Below are 23916 nucleotides of genomic sequence, written 5' to 3'. Positions count from 1 at the left end.
GTGTAAATGTACTGCATAGAACCGTTTAACGTACCTCTATATCACTTTTAAAGTCCACTTACTGAAACCAAATAGACAGAGCGCCATACCCTGTCTTTTAATTCTAGTTTTTAAATTTATTTTCAGTGGAACTGTTTACTACATATTTTATTCATAATTTTTTTATTCAGTAACCTGATAGGCTCCTGTTTTGTATACCTTATACAAGCTTAACAATTTGTTTTTTTTTTTTTACTTTTTTGTACATTCTTTGTAAAAGCATCGTTAGTTGCTATTACACCTGGAGCTTTTTTATGTTGTGTCTACATCCGCTTTGCACATCTTGACCAACAAAGGTCCAGCTTCCCTGACCCTGTCAAATAAAAGCTTGCATGATACTGCCACTACCATGTTTATTAGTTTAGTTTGTTAGGAAAAGCAGTGTTGATTTTCCTGTACATATACTATTTAGGATTTGGACCAATATACTTTATTTTCATTTCTTTTAAAATCTTTCTTTGATCAAACTTTGATTTAAAATTCTTATAGATTTGTTTAGCAATTTATATCTTCCTTAAAATATCCATAAAGGCCAGATCTGAAGACTGCAGGACTAATCCTACTGCTATCAAGAGATTCTTAAACTGAAGTTATATTCGCTCTAATATAATTCCCTGTGGGCCTCCTGTCAGCTTCTCTGAGTGGAGGTCCTTTTGTCTGGGATATAATTCAGGTCTTCTTGGTAGGTCCTGCTTGTTGCATGTCTAGGTCAAACAATACACTTGCAATACAGTAAGAATTGTTGTACTGAGACAAACTATGAACAATTTTAAGGAGTAGGAATATTTGTATAAGACACTTTAGTTAAATAGCTTAAAAGGTTCAAAACAGACAGCTTGTTTTTACATTTTTAACGGATGTAATAACAAATACATAGATAATAAAATGTAATTTATAGTTACTTTTCATTCAGCCATCTGTACTGTTTTATCAATGCAGAAAAGGCCATTCTTAGATGATAAAAATATAAAAAGGAAATAACCTCCATTATGAAGGTTGCAGCCTGTAGCTGCTGCATTTTTTAATACCTTTGATATTTCATACAAACTGCAGTGCGTGAATTTTCACAGCATCACCACAATGACCTTCTAACCTGATTTTGTACCACATGAAGTGCACTATTAAATCTAATTGAGAGAAGCTGCTTTACCACAGTTTCCACAACTTTAGCACATCAGCATGAACCTTATCCCTAGCTGGCAGATGTGTGACAACACCTTAAAGTTCCTCTCATTTAGATAATTGTGGTTTGGTCTATCAACAATCATACAGCAAAAACAAAAAACAATTCTTGGTTAAACTCACTTTTATGTATAAGTGTTTTACACAGGTGTGAAATGAAAAACGTGAATCGCTGGAGGATGGATCGAGATGTGTGAGATATAAATGCAGCAACGATATGAACTTCACTTAGAATCAAATATCAATGGTTTTACTCATATCCTACATTTTGCATCTGACCAAAAACCTTTTAAAAAGGTGAGTTACCAGAGATCATTTCAGATGTCAGCACAGATTTAAATAAAAACTGCTGCAGATAAGTCAAAACAAAGACTTGTTTTTTCTTTACATAGAACCCTATATTACCTGGATGAGTGACACTTTTCTTCACTCGTAACATACCATCCACTTGGTGAAACACGGGGGTGGCAGTGTCATTCTGTGTTTCATTAATAACCAGGGTTACCTCAGAGAGGGGCTTGTTTGACATACCGGTAACTGTTTACTGTAAAGGATGATCCTGGTGACAGCATGATGCTGTGGGGATGCTATTTTTTTTTTAGCATGGACGGAGAAAATAGGCTTAGAACATGGGTTCTAAATTCCGGCCCTCAAGAGCTACCAAATTGTAACTTTAGATGTATCTCTTCTCTAATACAACTGAATTTAAGGGCCTCAATTAGCTCAGTAGAGGCACGGTAATGAGCCACTCATTTGATTTGGAGTTGGAGGATAGTAGCTCTTGAGGACTGGACATTAGCACACCTGGCCAAGATGATGAGAAGATGGAGCTTAAATCAGGAAAACCCTGATCCTTGATCTGCGGTCAGGCAGAGTTACCAGAACTTTAATGGTTTGGATCAGGGGTCCCAAACTTCTGCACTAAAAAGCCATGATCCTGCAACTTTAGATGCATTTCTACACCAACAAGCACGAACCAGATGGTTAAATATCATTCACAGCATGTGATTGAGTTCTAAATTCATTTATTTTAGACCTTTAAAAGACAGATTGTTCTAAAAGTTGCAGGATAGTTGCATGGAAAATCTTGGTTTAAAAAAATATCATGTTTTAGAATGGTCTAGTTAAAGTTCAGACCTATATCTGGTTTGGAATATCTTGCTACAGTTAAAAATGTAAATGTTTAGAGATGATCTTTTTCCAAACCAACTGAGCGTCAGATATTCTGCACAGAAAATTGCACCTTCTTGGCATCCAAGCAGGTTGATATATTTCCCAAAAGACCTACAACTGTAAGACTTTCTGTTGGTAACATAAAACTAATGAATACATCAAACTGCATAACATGGCAAACTGTGAAAAAAGTTAAGTAGGTGGGAATACTTTTTATATATCTTCATCTTATTTGATTTAGCCCATCATTTCCCCTGTTGAACATTACCCTCCCCAGATCATGATGCTGCCACCACCATGTGCCACAGTGGAGATGGTGCTTTCATGATGTGCAGAGACGTAAAAAAATATGAACACTTTAGCTAGGCAGTGTATGTACAAAAGTATTTAATGACTGCTTAATTGTATAATTAATCAATTGTCCAGGTTACAGTGATGTCTATGGGGTAGAGTGGAAAACTTAATGTGACTTATTTTCCCAGATATATTCTAAACAGTTAGGTAATTGTCCTTTTAAAAAAACACACCTAACCCATTTTCTGCTTCTTTAAAACGAAAGAGAAATAAATCGGGATCATGCTAAATTGCAGTAAAATGGTTAAATCCACAACGCCCAAAACAAACAAACAAAAAGTGTGCAAAGGACTTAAAGCAACACCAGAACATCCACAAGAAATAACCTATGCATCACGATGCAAGTTCTTGTCACCTCTGTTGCTTGAGGATGTGCTGCTACCCAAACCACTTCCTTGAGATCCTCCATGTTGCACACACGAAATCTTCTCAGCTCTCCAAAGAGTCACACAAGGGTTTTTATTCCAGCTCATGTTATCTAACCTACAACTGAAAATCTGGGCTCAGGAAAATTACTCTGAGTTTTTTTCACATCAGTTTTGGCTGCAGGGGCGGGTAAGTATCTTATTAACAGGTGCTGATGCAGTTATTTGTATAAAGTTAGATTAATATGGTTTCTTATGAGATTCTTTGATTAAATTGAGAAAAAAATATTTGCAAAATGTATATATATATATATATATATATATTTATTTATACATACTTTACCCTAAAAAAAAAGTGGAAAATATTCAGATTTGCAAGAAACTGTCTCAGAATAAATAATATCATATCCCTGTATTAAAGTGGTAGTGAAATAATTTATGCATGACTTTAATGCTGCTCTTGGTGAAAGTGGGATTAAATGCATTAATTTTGCTGAGAAGTTCAGGGAAACTGCTAGAAAAGATTATATATTTTTTACTAGAAAACGATGCTTGTCCTAAAGCTTTCAGATAAATACAAAATCCAGTAATATCTAGTTTTATAAAATTGACAGGTTACTGTTTTCATATATGGTTCAAGTTTATATAATCTTTACCTTAAAGTTTTGCATTTTTACTCATCCTAACATAATGTGAACTACAGTTATTTGAAACCTACCTGGCATGTTACCCTCTGCTTTCCCACATTGGACCCATTTTCCTCCCTGGTACCTCCAGTGGTGCTGATCGGCCAGAACCACGTCAACATAGACATTATAGTGGGCCGATGGATCCAGAACACTGATGTTGAAGCTCAGGAAGGGAAACATCCTCCTAGATAAACACACATGGATATTAATCAGATTTTTTTGAATGCATACATCATGTGGGGTCAAATAAAGCATTTAAGCTGCGCATATGTGATACTCAAATACTAATCTAACATATGTGATACTCTAATACTAATCAAACATCAGATCTCCTTTTTCCACACTGGATAGCATCCTACCCCTCTGTCATAGCCTGAAATCCAGTATTAACTGGTCCTGGTTAAATGGTCAAGGTGGAGTGTTAATCTGGTCAAATTATAACCCTCAGAAAACTAAAAACTTTGGAAGTGTTTATAGATGTGGTTGTAATAAATATTTGTGTCGAACTGTTCAGTTTGTGTGCAGATCGGCTATACTTTGTTTTGCTTCCTCTTAAAAGATCTCTATTTGTAACCCAGACTGACTGAGATCAATGAGGGTGTCCCATCAAAGGGGCGACAGCAGCACTGCTGTCATCTGTATCCAGATGTGTGTGGTTGAGAAGGAACTTTCATTTCCTATCTCCACTTTCCAATCCTGATTTCACTTTAAATTCTTGCTGAATTTTCATTTATTTTCTAAGTAAATATTTATATGCAGGTGAGAAACGTTTTAAATTGGAGGTCTTCAACAGGGCGGTCTGTGACCCCTAGGGGGTCCACGGAGGTACTGCATGGGGGTGTTGGGAAAGTTTTGGTTAAATATACTTTTTTTTTTATATATTCCCTCCTGCAATTGTTTCCACTAATTGAAATGCCTTTAAATACACATTAACATGAATTCAACACACTGTAGTAAACAGATAAATGAAGGCAGAAGATTTCTTTCAGTCTCTGGGCACCGTTTCATTCACAACACCTGTCCCATCAATGAGGAATCAGAAATACTTGAATAATCCAAGGGTGAAATTACTTTCGTTAAAGTACTTCATATGTAATAGAGTGACTATAGGACCAGTTTAATATAACACGATTTCATACAATACTGTATATATATTTAGGGGTCCCCGCTCCATCTCGCCATCAGTTTGGGGGTCTTTGGCCTGGAAAACGTTGAAGACCCCTTGTTTAAATAATTGGTGAGGATGGGATGGAATTGCTTAAAGGTTAAATATTGGCTCCAGACTGACCTTGTAAGTTTGCTGCAAGATAGCTCTGGGCTGAAAGAGGAACCCATTTGGTTAAGGATATGAAACCATTTTTTCAATACCAACCAGTGAGTAATCTAGACCTACATAGGGTACAATGGACAATTATTGTGTTATTATGTAAAAAAAGTATGTTTACTAACTATTTTACTTAACTGTCTATTTTTATTTAAATGTTTCCATGAGAGCAGGAATACATATCACAATTATCAAAAATATGATGTAAAGTGAGAAAATAACCCTGCCTAATTTAACTGGTGTCCTGAGGTACCAGCCTAACTATGTAATAATGAGTAAACTGTGTTGTTCTGTTAGAAGCAGTGGTGTTAAGTCATAGCAATATAATATATATTAAAAAAAATGCAATTTTTTAAACACTTTTTTATCATCCCTATAATAGTTACAACATAAAATATTTTTATCAGCTTTTAAGCCCCCACTTCCCATCCATACATAGGCTACCCAGCTGACTTTGCCAATACTTACTGTATAATACCAGTCAAATAAACTAACTCAATTATGAACCGATCCAGTTTGTACCCATTCAGCCTGATTACCATTTACATGAAGCCTAAATTCATACATTGCCTGGGTTCTTCCACCAGTGGTTCTGATTCCAGTTGGAAGTTATAGGTCAGGATAGATTTTAACCCTTGATTAAAACCAATTAATCCCTCTGGGTGGATTGAATTCCTTAAAAAGTAATAACAGCATCATAACTTACTAAAAGTATTGGAGAACTTCAAATCATTAAATGACTAGCATGCCCTTTATATAGTAACATCAAACTATAGATTAATTAACTGTCATAAAAGCTAATTTATTATAAATACTAAATTCTGCCCAAGTTCTTATCCTGAGTTTGTTTTCTCAACAAAAAAAGAAAAAATATATATTTTTAACTTCATTTTAAAGGTGTAAATTAAATTAAACAGTTAAATACAAATTAGTTTTTCACAAAAGGCTAATTCAGTTCATTTTTTCTCACTATGGTGCCTTTTAACATTAGTCCGTTTTGTACTGATTTAGTAGATTATTTATTTAAATCTTAAATCTTAAATAACCTTGTTGTAAAAAAAAATGTGTTTCTTTGAAACAAGATTTATTTTTATATATATACAAAATATGATTAGATCAACAGTATTAAATTTGTCCTTCGGTTAAACATAAAACCTACCAAAATTATTTGCATAACCGAGAAGGAAGTTTCATGCTTATCAGAAAATAGTCTCTATATTACGAGGGATTTTTTTTTTTACTATGTGATTGGACATTGGTTTACCCCGAGTCGTTCTGTTTTCTCAGAATCTTAGTGAGAATCTTATGAGTGTCAGTGAGTAGGAAGGGGTGGGGGGGTTAAAAGAGGCTGAGACTGTGAGTAAATATTTCATGTTAGTGTTAATAAAAGATGCCCCAGAAGATCCTCTTGATTGCCAGGGCTTTACACGTTGAACTTATTTTGACCACCACTGATTTCACTGAGACAAGGTAACTGGGAGGTCAGGGCGTCCCCGGGTTCACTGTCAGGGAAAAGCTGCGTTACTCCAAATCAGGATGACACACAGCTGTGACTACTAACACCCTGTTGCAGATGGGGCCTGCTGAGCACCTGAAATGCATGCCGTGTTAACACAGAAGCTATAATGGTAGCTTTCCTCTGTAGCAGATATGAAATATTATAAAGCACAGCCAACGATAAAGACAACCACATGACTCAATCTGTTCTGATTACCATCTTTATCAAGTTGCTGTGACCGTTTTTGACCTACAGATATCTATCATCTTCCACTAACTCATCATGTCAGTTGATTCAGATGGAACACTTCATTTGAAAGAGGTGATGCTTTGTTTTAAAGTATGATAATGATCATAAGTAGGGGTATAAATCACACCCATCATGGCGATTCCATGTGGTATCAATTTCTTGATCCAACGATTCGATTATTTCCGATACTCCAGAATCCGCCATGTCTGTCTTGCCTACTGTTTACGCGAGTGTATGTGCAAGCGGAAAAAGGGTAGTGGCTAAAGGAAGCAAGGCAGGAGGTCAAAATAGGTTTAGCGCCACCGCAGCACGGGAGTCAGAATTACATCCAGGAGCAAATGGATAAAAATAGACCTGAGGAATAACAAATCATGAATCGATACTCTTGCAGATGTGTCGATGCATCGGATCGTCGGCTGTTGGATCGATGCATCGATACAAAACGATTATTATTTTCAACCCTAATCATAAGCTACAAAATAGCTAAAGCAGTTTTAAAAATAGGAAAGATATTTGGTCTTTTTTCTAGCCCCTTCAGACGTACATTTACATTTGATTTTATAATGTTCTTATATTATTTGTACCACAAAAAAATAACATTTAATTTAGTAAAAGGTTTTAAAACCATTTTTTTTCTCAGTATATAACCACTGCTAGCAATTATGCAAGATTATCAACTAATAAACACTTTATCTTGTATGCTATAATTACTAGTTTTAATATCCATGAAATCACTTTTTTTTAAAAGAAAATATGACTTCAAAGGTATTACCCTCAATGTTGTGGATGGGTAAAATTTCTGTATTTTCTTGTTAATTCCCATTTATAGACAAAGATAATTCAAGCACACATACATAGAGAAAAAATACACATGGATTAGAGGTATTTGATGACACTACATTAATGGTAACATAGAAATTCAGTATGTCCAGTTTAAGAATAGGGTAAAGGGTAAAGATAATGAAGGACTAAATATTAGCAAAAAAAAATGAGGAAGCAATTAGATAAAACAAGTATCCAATGAATATACAGCAATAGCAGCTTTAATATGTAAAATATGTTCTAAAAAAAGAAGGAGATAAAAAAAAAACAATGTTTTCTCTCACCAAATTAGTCTCAATTTATAAACTGGGTCTAATGTTTGACATTTGACCTTATTGTTTCACTCTCCATTACACATTTTAGGGCTTTATAGATTTGCAGGGAGTATAAGAAAATTCCCTCTGTATTTAATTCCCCCTGATATGGCGGGGAGGTCTTCTATCTTCTTGGCTTTCTGACATTTCCCTTATCTATACAAATATAGAAGGTAGGTGTGTTTTGGGGATTGAACTGCTTAGTCATTGTAGAAGGGCAACCAGTGTAGATAGACACATAAAACATCCCTCTTTAAGAAACACCCTTTGTATCTTGTCTAAAAATACTTTGTTGTGGTTGGAAAAAACTACTGTAGATAAGATCTATTGTGAACATGATTATTTACAGTAAAACACATTGCTCTTATGATAACAATATGGTTCAGCACAGATAATCTATGAAAATTATTTCCTTTCGACATGTGATGGAGATTTATCTCATAATCTTAATTTTGTGGTGGTAAAGTGCAGAGGTTGTGAAACGATATGGAAAATCAGAATTTCCTGTCCCTGATAGAGAGTTTTTAAAAATATAATGGATATATCCTCACAGAGGAAAAAATGTGTGAACTGCATAAGTCATACTGATAAAACTTACCGTTTAGTTTAAATTCAAATTTTTAAACACAGATAAAATGTTGCATAATTGTTTGATTTTGCTTTTTTTTTTCAAATGGGATAAATTTTCCTTTTAGATCTTAAACTCTTAATTTCTATTCATTCAGTTTTCATAAATCCATTTAATGCAAACAAAAGTAGAATACCAAAAGCAATCTTTGTGTTTTTATTAACATAAATAGACATATACATATTGGATTCTTATTATATTCAGAAAATAAAGCAATACAAATACTTAAAAAAAAATGAAAAAAGAATCCTCTTTTGCACCCGGGCTGTGCAGTGAAGCAGTGGGTAGCGCTGCAGATTTGCAACAAGAAGGTTCCGGGTTCCCTGGGTCTTTCTGCATGGAGTTTGCATGTTCTCCCAGGGCATGCGTGGCTTCCTCCCACAGTACAAAAACATGACTGTTGGGTTAATTGGCTTCTCTAAATTCTCCTTAGGTGTGAGTGTGTGCGTGAATAGTTGTTTGTCCTGTTTGTCTCTGTGTTGCCCTGCGATGGACTAGTGCCCTGTCCATGATGTACTCCACCTCTCGTCCGTAGACAGTTGGAGATAGGCACCAGCACCTCTCGCAACCCCAGCAGGGATAAAGCACGTCAGAAAATGGATGGATGGATCTTTTGCACCCTTTAAATTGTTCACATAACAGACAAGCAAACAACCTGAGTGCACAATTTAACATTTGGAAGGTTTACTCTGCAGTCAGACACTTCATTTGATATGGAAAAGACTATTAAAAGGGTGTAAATGTTATGTTAAGATCGAAATAGACTCTAGCAGCTTATGTGTCTAAAAAAGGGTTTAAAAGGTTTCAAAAGACTTTGTTACCAGTTATATTAAAAATAAAAAAGCTCATACATTGGAAACAGCTGCAAACATGTCTAGATCTGGCTGTGCAGACCTGTTTACCCCAAGTGTAGACAGAAATGACCAATTCAACTACAGCTGACTGCTAGTATTTTACTTTAATTTCCTGTACAATCACTAAGAGACCGACAAGTTCAACTTCAATGGGAGGTGTGCAGGGAGAAACCCTTTAGTTTTCTATGAATAGCATAAGGGCACAGAAATAAAGGCCTGGACTTTTGGAATAATGATCTGTGAACAGACGAGTCTAAACAAAATACTGCTTTCTTTTTCACAGCCGTAACGTGTAAAGATGGGAGAGTCATGGTTAAAAACCTAAAGCTGTGCAGAACTATCATATTTTCCACCATGAATACTACTTTAGTGCTGAAGATGTGACCCATGTGAGACCATCTTTTAAAGGAAACACATACCTGAAGCATATCTTAATACTGCAACATACAGTGACCTCAAATAGAACAGAAATTTTGCTAAGAACTGTCCGAGAATCTAAAAACAAAAATTTCTTGGTTGAGTGAAAACCCAGCTTTTGATCTAATGCAATGGAGCGACATGTAGAGCCGCCACAAAACATCGGGCAAACTAGGCAACTGCTTAGGGCTACAGAGGGAACCAGTGGACTGTAAGGTTATTTAATAAGAATTATGATAGTGGGCAATGTGGGTATGATACCGCTTACATTGGATTTCAATGAAAAGGCCTTTTCTAGAGGGGTTCCCCATATCCCTTCGGAAGCAGCTAATGCAACAACCAGCATCTGAAACACTGAGGGCAATACAAAATAACATGAGATGAAAAACAAAATCGAGAGAATGGTTAGTCAACTTTTCTCAGCCGTAAGTCTAAACGTCCCGTGACTTTATAAAACCTTAATGAATTTTGAGCTCATACACTCATCGTGCTAAAAGCATCAAAAAAACCTTTTAACCAATGTCAGAAGATGCATGCTAGCACTGTCCTTTCTTTAGTTATTTAGCTAGTTATTTCACACACTTTTTGTCTTGTTCACAGAACTTTTGGCACAAAATAAATATTGAACAATTTATTTGTACAATTGAGCTGAGCAATCTGAGGTTTTTGATTTATTTGTATATATTAATTGACACTGTTTTAGATGTACCAGAATTAACTACCATATCCATCCATTTTCTGGCACGGTTCATCCCTGCTGGGGCACCAGGGTTGCTAGTGGCAGGATACACCCTGAACAGGTTGCCAGTCTATTGCAGGGAAACACAGAGACAAACAGCACAAACAACCATTCACACACACCTAAGGAGAATTTAGAGAAGCCAATTAAGATCACAGTCACATTTTTGGACAGCAGGAGGAAGCCGGAGTACCCCAAGAGATACCATGCATGCAGAGGGAGAACATGCAAACTCCATGCAGAAAGACCCTGGGCTAGGAATTGAACCAGGATTAACAGAATTAACAATATAAACAAATTTCCCTCAGTTATTGCTGGACTTTATTTGGATATGGTTTATATATAGAGATCATATTTTAATGTGAACTTCTAAAATGCAAAATTAACAAAATACAGATGATAAAAATATTCCTATTGCTATACTTTCAACAGGATCCGTGGTTGCTGCTTCAAATTTAGAGCTGTAAATGATGCATAATATTAACTAATGAATGTTGTTTCCAAAATGGCTCTGGCTTCGGTTTAACATGTGCATAATTCAGTGTGGGAATAATATTATTGATCCTATAACTCAGGGTTCCTATAGTGTCAAGAAAAGTCTTTGACTGTGAACCCAATAAACCACTCAAACATCTCACAGCTCTAATAACAGTTGGGTGAAGGTTCCTCAAACCGATGATAGAAACTGGTAGGTGGCTCTTTTTTCATTATCATGGCTTATAAAAAGGGGTATTTTCACATAACCGCACACAGAAAACCATATTTCCGTGTGGTAAAATGTCTCCAAAAAAGTCCCATTTTTGTTTTTCTGTTAAAAAACAAAGCTTCTGCAAGTTAAAAAAAATAATTCAGTTCAACATTTGAGGCTTAACGAGACAATATGAATTGGAGCGTTAATTGTATCTAAACAGTTTAATCATCGGTTTAAATGTAGATGCAAAACAGAAGAAGAAGAGATGATAGATTTGATCTTTTACAGTTTTTCTAATGTGGATCGGCAAACAAAGAAACTGAGCTTTTCTTCTTTAAAATAACTGGGTGAAGAAGCTCTGCTGTTTAATATTTCCAACTGGTGCAGCTTTGCATCTGAGCAACCACAGCTGACAGAGAACAAACTTGCTGTGGCCACAATCAGCAGAGGTGTGCTGTGTCACATATTACAGCTCAACCTTTCTACATGATTGAGTGGAAATGAAAACATTACCACATGGAAACAAATTTAGTACAGAAATAAATTCCCCTTGTGACCACTAGAGGGCTAGCCCCTCAGTAATACTGTAAGAATATATGTCATTTCTAAAAAGCTGTTATGAGTTTTCTCATTTATTTATCACAGTGATGTATAGAACAATCAGACTGATCTCATTATAGAAGACAGTCAAGCTTGATGGGAGGGAGGACAGGTCTAAATGAAAAGCAAAATTCACCATCTAAAACAACTGGAGCTGAAAACTTTTCAAGATCAACGAGAAGGTAGCATTTCATCAATATTTTATGCCTCATTAGTTTTACATGGAAAAGCTGTTTACTTAATAACTAAGCATGTGATGAAAAGATGATACACAACACTGGCTTCTTAGCAAAACAATTTTAGAAATGTTTTAGGGACAATAAAATGTCTCCTTTTCTTTTTTCAGAAATAGAGAAAACAAAAAAAATTAAAATATTTTACCAGTCCTTTTTATTATTTTATTTAGACTCTTTTGTAATCGAGTTTTAAAGGCCAAAAAGTATGACTCTGCACAACCGACCAGCAAATCTGAAGCAAAAACATGAAGCATCACAAAAAGTTATTACAAAATCTCATAAAAGCTTAATTTATGACTGCTTTTCAAGTAAAAAATATTTTATTGCTGATAATGTTTGCATTGAAGTAAAGCCTGTAATGATGATGATGGGGAATTTCTGAATCGGCCATTTTTTTGAGCAGCTGTTCGCTGGACTCCTTCTTTTTCCGAATCTAGATCATCCTGACCTTTTAAAAATACTTATTTAATTTCACAAGTTAATTTTTTTTAAAATAAATGTCTATACGAATATTCCACTTCTGTTTGTGTTTTTTTATGGTTGTAACATGGAGTCAATATAGACACTGAATACTATTTCAGTATTTGCAGTCGTGCAAATTTATTTTTACTTGGCCTTGTCATTTCTAAATGTTTACATTATCCTCAAATAAATTAAATCACCAGAGCAAATAAAAACTGTTGCTTTGAGATGATATATTTGAATAAGAAAGAGGTAATAATTAAACTAATTGGCCCTATGTAAAAAGCAATAGCCTGAGAAATAGCAGACTCATATAATTATCTATTAAGTTAAATAGACAATATGAAGTAGACTAAAACAGCCACAAAAGCCTAAATATGAACAAAACCATGTAAAAAAGATGGATGATGCTGTTGACTTTACTCTTCATCTCTTTAGTAATTTCAATGTAAAAAATAATGCAACCGCTTTTGGCATTTACTTAATCATAGTTAGTTACTTTAACACAGTCATTTAATGTCCTATCCTATAACAGGAAACAATTTTGTTAAAGCAGCTAAGTATGATTAAGGTATGGTTGCATTGTTTATTTCAGTGTTGCTTTAGCCTTCTTTGTGTTGTTAGATGGGTCCTATCTATGTGATTATTTAATTCTACCGGATAGACTATAACCAGGCTTTGATGCCGATGGTGTCGCAGAGCTCAGGGGTTACTTTAGTTAATTTGTGGTTTAACAAAATGTTTAGAATACAAAATGTAAGAATACTAATGATTAAGCTAGCTTGGCAGCTTAATCATTTTTGAAAATTTTATTTTTTTTAATCTGCTGAGGTTATATTTCTCTGGTGCAGAAATCTGCTTGACATGCCGAAATACTCAACTGTGACCAGGAAAGCAAAAAAAAAAAAAACTCCCAGAAGAAATCCATAAGGAGATATACACTTTACAGGACTGCACATCTGCTTTGCTGTCGTTTACTGGTAAAACAAAACCGTACCCTGACTGGTCCCAGTTGGGTTTTTCCAACAACATAACAAATCCAGTTTAACGATGTTCAATCATATGAAACATAATCATTCCAACAGCTCTTTTCTGGCTTGCAGAGAACAGGTGAAGCAGCTCTTCTTCCACTGCAGCGTTTAATACAAGTGAAAACAGAAACCTATATGAATGGCTCATCCAACCTACACAGTGTGAAAGTAATCTAGAAAGTGTATGAACAGTTATCGTTCTTGCTCCACTGAAATTGTCAATTTACTTATACTGAGCCTTTTATAGGAAATCAGAACTTGCGACAGGGGGAAACCGTAGAAAACACAACACAGAGGGGTTTTTGCATACGCAGGCGGCACTTTGGCTTTATGTACAGGGTACTTTAGGCAAGCTAGAAAGAATAGTGCAAGCAGGAGCTATTTTCAGAGATGTGGTAAAAGAACTGTTATCGGTCTGGTTTCTAATGATGGTGTCATTAGTTGGAAGGAAAACTATTTTTTTCTTATGTAGTAAGCATGTAGCTCACCCTGCCTCAGGAGAAGCGTGTACCTACAGTATGCAGTTAATAAATACTCAACATTACCACCAAATGTTTGGTATCTCTGCAGAAAGACTCATAACTGTAGAATGTATCCAGACAAAATACCGCAGAGACAGAAAAGTGTAGTGAACCAGCCAGTAATACAGAGACACTGACATTTAAGAAATCAAAATAAACTGAGTGGATGCTGGAGAAAGAGGAAGGGGAGGACGTCTGACAGAAAGGAGGGGAAACCGCAGGGGGAAGTGGAGGTTAGAGAGTGAGAGAGGGAGGGAAAAGGAAAGAGTAGATGGAGGGCTATATCCTGAGGATGGGAGAGAGAAGCTTTAGAGGAGAAGAGGAACCGGCTATTCACCGGGGAGAGGACTTTTCCACATGAGCGCATCTGCTGATGCATCCGGACAGGAGCTCAGGTCCGGTTTTTGTCACTGTGCGTGCGCTTGATCATCTGTGACGAAAACATGCCAGTCTACAGCTGCTGCCGGACACAATCACTCTTTTTACATGTAGACAACCTTCTGCTTCTGTATTGACTGATTCTGGACGAGAGGTGAAGCAAGTCCAGTTGCCTTCATTTAACACCTGGATAAACTGTGACCACAATGACCGAGGATGAGTCCCCACAGTATCGAAGTGCAAAAACACCAGTTTTAACCACTAATTGACACCTATGAATCATCATGATCAGGAATATTTCCCTCATATTTATTATGCAAATCCTTCATTTGGGTCACAGTCAAAGGTCTAGAGTGCTGGGGATGCACACGTGCTGACCGATGGCATTGGTGTCTTTGAACGCAAACTCAAACTGCTTAATGAACGGGTAAAAATATCTGACAAAGACTGTAAGGAAAGAGTGGTGCTGAAATACGGTAAGGCGTGTTCGTTTAAGTGATCCAGACTTGACTTTTCCTTGCCCCAGCTTCAGCTTAGAGAGGATGGTTTGAGTTTTTTGGGCACAATTTTTACTTTGGTATATTGCTTCACAAAAGTTTTCATACCCCTCAAACTTTTCACGATATATCTCTTTCACAATCTCAAACTTTGGAGTATTTCATTTGGATTTCTTGTTTAAAACCAATGCAAAGTGATGCATACTTATGAAAAAAAAAGAGATGATGTAGCCCTATTTACATTATTTAATTAAGTACTAATTAAGTATTTAACTAAACAGATTTTACCACAGTTGCAGCTATAAGTCTTTTGTTGTTCATCTCTAATAGATTTTTGGATCTAAAAATTCAAATATTGATTATTTCTCTTTGCATAATAGTCAGACTGAATGGAGATTATCTGTGAACATATTTTTTTAAAGTTTTGTCAAAAAAAATGGTTGTTACACTGAGATATTCCCTTTGTTGCATAATTCAATTTACTAAAGATGTAAACAGCATCTGGGATTAAGGTGAACAGGCAGACAAAAATACAAAACAGAAAACAATCGCACACTAAAAAAAAACAAAAACAAAACAAAAAAACAAAACATTAAAACTTTAAAAAAAGGATAAACTGTACTAAATACAAAATATACTAAATTCGGCATTAATATTCACCTATTTAAAGCCACTGTCTGGTAGTAAAGACCTTGCAACCATTAGCTCTCATGCCTGTCTAAAGGCGCTATTTTCACACAAAAAACAACAACAAATAAACAAACAAACAAAAAAAACAATAAATATTACTTTTTTTAAAGAGCAAATTCCAAATTGGTTAAAAGAAACACTGATTGGTACAATATCCAGTTACCTGCTGCTCTGTATTCGATAGAAGAAACAAAAATATTTCCGTTTTTGGGTCAAAATCTGATAGTTTACATTAAATGCTGCAAATTGCAACATGTTGTAACATTGTTTTTTCAAGCTAATGAAAAATGGAGTAGATTTGACTTTGTTAGAGACAAATTTAGGCATTTGTGGATGGCAGAGAGACAGCTACTGCTCAACTCAACTTTTACCACAACTGATGACTTAAAAGCAGTGGAGCTTTAGGTGCACTCATGAAACCTTTTACCTCTCAAAGGTGAGATCTAACATTTAATTTAAAACAGGCTTTAGATAACGCAATTTTTAGTAAACCTTTGCAATTTTATTGACCTTACTGACACCAAATATAGAACCTCTCCCTGCTGTGTTAAAGAGCGGTGCTGAGGATAGTATTAATAGGACTGCGGCTCATGCTGTGGTGTACTTGAACGCCCATCTAATAGAGGAGTTTATTTGCACGAAAGGAGGAAGTGCTCAGCTCGCCTGTGTGAAAATATTGGCACTAGATGTTTCTGCGAAAAGGCTGCAAAGGCACCCATAGACAGCTGAACAGGAAATGACTGGTCATACTGTCAAAACCTTGAAATAGTCCTGCTTCTGCTTTTTAAACAGCGAGTGAGAAGATGAATAAAAATGACTTCCAAACATTTCGCTTAATCAGGAGGCCTGCTTTACATAAAATCCATGTGATGCTATTTGAGAAGAAATGTAAAACGGCTGCACATTGGCATCTCAACGGTTAAACTTTTGAACATCTTATGAACCAACATGTATTTGAGATGGACAAATAACTAGAAACTGAACCAATTATCAAGTATAGCGTGTTTCTTCTGGTAACAACACAACCTTGTGTTAATGTCCATTAGCCTCAGCTACTCACTTTAATACCTGCTGTTAAAGTATCCTTGGAAGCGCACCATATCAAAGGATTATTTCCTTTTGAAAAGCTACCAGACATCAAACCGATGCGTGTCAGAGTTTGGACTCAGCGGAGCAGAGAGAGCAGATGAGCATGATTCCTCCAAGTGTGAAAATCTACCTTATTTCCCTAAAAGATGTTTGCAAGGTGACATCTTAGTCAGTCTATTCTCTTTCCTGGAACACGTTCAGATATTAGTGATCATTTCTTATTTAAAAGGCTAATAAAGAAAATAGTAGCCAGATAATTCAAACACAAAAGAATATTTATTCTGTTTGTATCACAATCAAGTCTTTCAACTTCAGTCTCATTTATTCATTAACTATAGAATTTATTAAGGACCCTTTTTTCTTTACACTGAAGATTTTATAAGTGCTGGCATCTCACCTGTTTGAAGAATAATAATAGTTAACTCTTAAATGTTCCTTTAAGGACCTTTGTTAGACAATATAAGCATAATGGAGAAGTTTGAAAAGTAAAACAAAAAGAAATGCTGCAGTTTTAATAAAAAGTCCCCTTAAAATCATGCATGTGCTTTTTGGAACCCACTGCAAGGAAAACTTTTCTTTTTTGACTCATATCTGAATAAAAAAAAAACACCCCAGGTGTGGGATCATCAAACTGGCCCAAGCAAAGATCGATGGAGAGGAAAATTCACTTTCTTGTTTCAGTTTTAGTTGCATAATGCCTTTCAAAACCAAACCAGAGTAAAATCCCATTCTCTAGATCAAAATTAAGCTGTTTTACTTTGAACGTTGAATGGCGCTGCCTCGACAGCCACCCAGCCTGCCTGAACTTTGCCACAGACACGGGAGCAGAAATGGCAGCAGCTCGTGCGGTGATCTGAATTTGGCTGGTGAGAAGCGCCAATGAACTCGCCCTCACTTTGCCACCAGGTCATGAAAACGCATCTATATTTCAAAGGCCAGGTGTGCTACATGAGTAAAGACTTCTGAGAGATCTTTGCACCCTGCATGTATCTGGCGAAGAAAGCAGGAAAAAAGAAAGAGAGAGAAGAAGAATCTCGTCTTTTACTTCCTGAACTTCAAAGGGGCCTCAGCTCCTCGGTGTGGCCATCTGAAGCTTCGCTGGTGTTTGACCGATCCCTTCACATTTCTCTCACCATTCCTCCTGCAGATGTTTTGATTAACATTGCAGACCCTCAGACTGCTCTCTGAAATCACAGCAAATGTACTTCTGGGGCCTGAACCCATGATAAAAATTTTACGAGAATTTTGCCTCTGATATTGAAGAAAAAAAAGAGGTTCTGTTTTTATTGCTGCTCTGCTCAACTTCCCTTCAATCGTTTTTGTTGCTTAAAAACTTATTTCTTGTTTGTTTGTGCGCATCAAGGAAGATGGGGAAATAAAGGGATGAACCGAACAGTCATTATCAGGAATTGAAATTGTCGTAATGTGAGCTCTGTGGTTTTTTTGCACAACGTGAAATTGGCTTTTTTCTCAGATGTGGATTGAAAACTCGCCCCACAAATAAAGTTTGTTAGAAATCCTTGAAGGGGTTAATATAAAACTATTTTTACCTCAAAAACAACAAAATAAACACTTTAATTACATGACCTGCTGGACTAAAAGCTACTGACCACAGTGAGTGTATCTGGAGAGGAAGCTGTCAAGGAGAATTAAAGTCAAAAGAAACACACACACATACACACACCTGAGTATAAATAACAATAAACAGGAAAGGAAAGCCACATCTTCACCTGAATGTTTTGCATGCATGCACAAAGGCACAACATATGCAGCCATGCAATAAAACCAGTCACCTCATTTATACAGAAATTAATATACGGTACTTCTTCCAAGAGTTACCTAAATCTCCACAGCCACATGTTAAAGGTAGTGACAGAAATATGGCACTCGGTTATGGGGTAGTATTATCAAAAATATCTAAATGTAGTAATATCTAAAATCTAGATAAACAGACATCTATCCTGCAGCTAATTTGTAAAGCAGGAGAATAAAATGCAACAGGTAGCCAAATCAAAAACATATCTGCTTTTAAATTCCTTTAGATTTTGGTTTATGCACTTCCATTTCGCAATTGAAACTATATTATGACTGTAAGTAGACAAAAATATTCACTTTGGTGCAGCCTGACTGCAAATACTATAAAATATGTCAAAATATGATATATTGATATGTTTACCAGTGATCCGAATGCATCAAACTATACCTTCTAGTGGTTTTTGAATCTTAATTATTGTGGAAATATGTTTTAATTATAAGCATGCTATGCAATTTTCTGTGCTTTTCAACCCCCTTAACAGCTAAAACCTGTTCACTCCTTAAGCCTGGTGGACTCAATAACAGGTACAATTATTGCTTATTTCCAATTCCCTCTCTGATCCTCTTTCTTAGCCTTTAACCTTCCATTTATGAGGTAGGTCGTCTCAATCAGTCCTTTGGAGTTGTGGGTCTGCAAAGGGAAAAGCCTTTGACCTCTTAGATAACCTGGGATAAGGAGCAAATATGCTCTCACAACACATTTTCAATGGTGTTACAACCAATGAATAGTCCGTAACTGTTGATATGACTGTTAATTCATAAAATACCTTTTATTTAATCTGTTTCGTATTCATGTGAACTTCAATTGTTAATACGCTTTAAGAAGAGAATGTGGATCCAACCTAAACTTTTGCAGCATAATGCAAAAAATACATTAGAAATATATATATTTATATTTTGACTATGATAGCCTTGCTGTTGTATTCTTACTATTCACTGCAGATTATATAATGGATACGTTTTTTTTTTGCCTCCCATTTCTTAGTGGGATATTTTAATCACTACCTGTATTAAGTCCTAATAAGTAAAAAAGGAGTAAGACGAAGTTATCACATGTTCAGTTTCGCTGTAATGTACTGGAACACCAGAAACCAAGCGACATTACTTCTGCAAGAGTTTCTAACTCCTCGTTTCTAAGCGCAACCACTGAAAAAACTGTTTTTATAGATATACATCCCTTAGCTGGATTCTAAGCAGAAAGGACTGGAACGCCCTACATCTCATGTAAAGTTTGGGGGTCAAACAAGGTTTCAGCTCATGTTTTGATTTCTTTTTTTGTTGCAAATTGACTCTCATACCTTTAAATAAGCTTCTGTTGACTTCAAAGAAGAGTCTGAACTGTGCTCCACTTCTTCAGCTCTATAGTCAACCAGAGAGCACAGGCACGAGCAAAGAAGGTCAAAGTGGAGTTTTCTACAAGAAGAGCTGCAGCACCTTAAATCTTTCTTTTGACAGAAAATCTTATTTTGGCTTGATTACATTTATTTATTATAAAAGATGCTTGTGCAGAGGAGCTGAGGACACCACTGCATTAATTGGTGATATGGGTTTATTCTTTTTTTTTCTGCACAGATGTGAACCATGAGAAACCTTTGGCCTCATACCGTCTGTCAAACACAAGTGTCGCGCATTAGAGAATTAATCCCCATCGACGTGGCTGCATCTTAATGCTCGGTGACCTGCAGAGAAGCCCGCCAGCGTCTCTCTTTCTCACTCTGCGCTTTCCCCCCTATACACTGGCTGCTCTTGCAATATTTATACATTTTTTTTCGTGTGTTTATTTTCATTTGACATCAATATTTACATTTGCACTCACCACTAAGACCAGTTTCATTATTTTTAAACTTTGCATTTTTCTCTGAATGCAATCTGATTTTAAAAGATGGTTAAACTTGAGAGGAAAAAGTAACATCAGTCTTTGCAAAACCAATATAGCTCAGTTCAGAGATTGTACCCATTTAGAAAATGTATTTGTTGCATAAATGTTAATTTAATTCATTATAATTAAAAACGTAAATACAATATAATAATAAAATATTATGCAATAAAGTTTATTTTAGCACTGCAAGACTGGTGATTGTAAGCGATCATAATCAGAAAACCAAAATTGGAAAAAGAAAAATAAGTTTTCAAAAGCCCTGATGCCTGAGTTGTGATGATATAAAAGTTTGCACAGATCCAAACTCTCAGAAATCGTCTGATTTCTTTGCATAAACTTTTATTTGTCGTCCTACCTGCCCTGCTTGGTGATTATCATCTCGGTCTGGAACTTGTGAAACTTGGCCCACAGCGGGTAGTTATTGAGCAGGACCTGGGTCTTCCCGCACACCTGCAGCCCAGGTAAAGAGTAGAGAGGCCGCTGGTAGCCGTGCTGGAAGCTCGCTGGGTAGTTTTCTGCAGAGGAGGGGTACACTGGCTCTTTACCTCCAGCGGGGAACCCCTCTCCCGCCGCGGGGACGTATCCCTGCCCGGTGCCGCTCCTCGGCGGAGAGCGCATGCCGCCGTAGGGACATCCGCTCAAGGTCTGCGCGTAAAACCTGCCCGGCTGAGTCCCGTACCCCCCCACAGTCTGCTCCGGGTGGTAGGGCAGGGTCAGAGGGTCCTGGCCGCCCTGAACAGAGTCCGAATAGTAGAATCGGGCGTCCTGGATGCCCATCTTCAAATCGGCTAGATCCTTGCCGCCGCGGTGGAGGTGGGTGCTGATGTCGAGGCTTTTTCCGAGAGTTTGCGCTTCAGTCCCATTCAACATGCTGAGGTAGAGGCTGCCACCTATGCCGCCCATTTGCAGCGTCGCTCGCGGACTGTGTCAAAAGTCATAAGCTTAACCCAGACTTCCAGTTTAAAAAAAAAAAAAAAGGAAAAGAAAAGTAAGCAGAAAAACAGAGGAGTCTGAGCTGTTTTATCCTGACTTAGGAGAGAAAGCGCTTTGACATGCGGCACATTTAAACTCAGAGGTGACAAAACATCTCCAACACGCTCCGTTCACACCCAACTTTGCCTCTTTTTTTTTACTACTACACAAGTGGGTGAATGTCTTTTATTTGACTCTAACAGTGACTCAAACACACGCTCCACTTTTTAACCTGTGACATATATTAAGTGGTCATATTTTGGAGGAGTGTCAGGAGCGCGCAGAGAGGACGCGATAGGCTCCAGATATGAAAGAGCCACCCCCCCTCTTCATAACACGCACACTCTGCTGGACTCCAACATCTCACAGGAAACTCTATTTAATTAATATAAATACTGCAGCAGGGATTGAAAGGCTCCAGTAGAATCAGTCAAATTAACGAATTATATATATATATATTTTTTGTTCAGAAACTTATTAAAAAGTGAATCCATCTGTTGCGCTTAAAAAAAATAATATTTTCTAATAGCTTCGTCTTTATTTTAGCAGAATGTTGTCTCCTGTCAATTCGTTTAAAACTGGTATTTATTGTAATCTGACTGAATGTCTGAATTAGACAAAACAGCAATCGCCCACTCTCTTTCAGTTGCTTTTTTCTTCATTTTTGTGGCCGTGTTTCCCTCCTTTTTAACTCACCCTCGCCATAAAACACTTGACTGATTGAATCATCAGTGAATCAGAAATTTCGGTTTTTATTTTCCATCTGATTTTCAAAGCACCAGAAAAATAATTACCTTTTTTTTAAAAACTATTTCTTTTAATCATATTTTTACTTGCAATTTAAAAAAAAGATTACAGATTTGTGATGACATTTCTTATTCTATGTAATGGACAAAATAATCAATTTTCAACAAAATATGAAGGAAAATAATTGCTATTCAAATTATCACAAATTTTTGCTTTATTTTACAGATTATTAAATTGTTTTTTTTTTTAAACATTAAACTAATCAATAAAATGTTACTAAATACTACTCTGATGTATGTAAAAAAACAAAAAAAAGAAAAAAAAACAAGACAAAGCTTTAGAAAACTCATTGTCACTTTCATACATTTTTAATTCATTTCCTATAGATGCATTTTAGTTTGTGGACAAATATATTTGTCATCAGAGCAATAGATTGGGTCTCAGTCTTATGAAAAAAATATGTTTTTTCTCCATATATTTCTGTAAAACCTGAAGTAGTCTACAGTCATTTAAATGTAGATGCTTCTTATTGATGTATTAATACATAAATTAGATAAAATGATGTAACATAAAGCAGTTTATTTAAAGATTTGTGTTAAATTCTATTACAACAAATCAGAATCTAATGCTCATATTCACAGAATAACTAAATCTTACTATGATAATTATATTACATACAAAGACAAATGTTTCATGAGCCAAACAATCCTGGGAAAATTTTCTGATAGCTGTTTTACAGAAGATTAATCAACAAACATTCTATCCAAACATATTAATAGAAGATTTAGTTGATGGCAAAAGTTACTCAAGCCAGACAGATAAAATCTCCTTTAAGGGCATTGTGAAGCGCAGCATATTAGACTGTAAGGCTTTGCAAGGCCTGGACTGCTGCTGGAGTCAGAGCAACAGCTTATGTATCCAGATGCAACTAATGATTTCTGGTGTGAATCCACATCTGAACCAGAGATCTCTGAGATTTCTCAGCAAAAGGGAGACATTTTTGGATCTTATTTGGAAATCTAGAAGTATAGTCTTGAGGAAGAGGCCAGCAAAGCCACAATTCATGATGAGTGTGATATTTCCACTGTGAGGGTTTTTTGTGCCATGTCATCTCAATTGGCACCCACTTGGAAATGTAAAGCCCCTTATGTTGAAAAGCGTTGTTTAGACGCTGATTTTATTTTTCTGCAAGAATTTGGTCCCTACCCACACTGCTAACTGCCAATGGTACCAACACCTCACCATGTCAACATTATCACTTAACTTCATTAACGGGTCCGAACCCAATAGATGATAAAGAATACTGTCAATAAGATGACAAGGATCAGACCCAACAATGTAAATAAAGGCTGCTATCAAACGGCCTCCACTGGATCATAAGCAGAACCACAGACTGATCTCCTCAATGCTGTGCTGTATTAACGTATTTATTTATGCAAAAGAAGCCACAACCTAGCACTTATATTCAATACCTGGACAAACCTTGTTACCAGACCCACAATTTTGTCACCGAAATCCTAATCTTGGGTATATTGCAATACCTATTAAGGTTCTTGTGACTGAAATAAATATTCTAGCTATCAAGATGTACCTGGTAAGTTGTGGGGAACTGGAAATCTTGGCCTTAATCTTGCTTTATTAACAATAACAAGATGGAAACT

At 36.2% G+C, this 23916-nt stretch overlaps 1 protein-coding gene across 1 annotated transcript in view; it reads right to left on the bottom strand.

Annotated features, from left to right (window-relative positions):
- Positions 1-21704, bottom strand: part of tbx21 (T-box 21) — a 30223-nt gene extending 8519 nt beyond the window's left edge. Inside the window, exons 1-2 of the mRNA XM_015389072.1 lie at positions 20892-21704; positions 3832-3986 (exon numbers count right to left, since the gene is read on the bottom strand). Coding sequence (XP_015244558.1) covers positions 3832-3986; positions 20892-21439 — 703 coding nt within the window. The 5' untranslated portion in view covers positions 21440-21704. The remainder of the gene's footprint in view (positions 1-3831; positions 3987-20891) is intronic.
- Positions 21705-23916: the final 2212 nt, after the last annotated feature.

The sequence above is a fragment of the Cyprinodon variegatus genome, unplaced genomic scaffold, assembly GCF_000732505.1.
Source record: "Cyprinodon variegatus isolate N-32 unplaced genomic scaffold, C_variegatus-1.0 Scaffold447, whole genome shotgun sequence".
Taxonomy (NCBI): Eukaryota; Metazoa; Chordata; class Actinopteri; order Cyprinodontiformes; family Cyprinodontidae; genus Cyprinodon; species Cyprinodon variegatus.
This window is presented reverse-complemented; position numbering and strand designations above follow the sequence as displayed.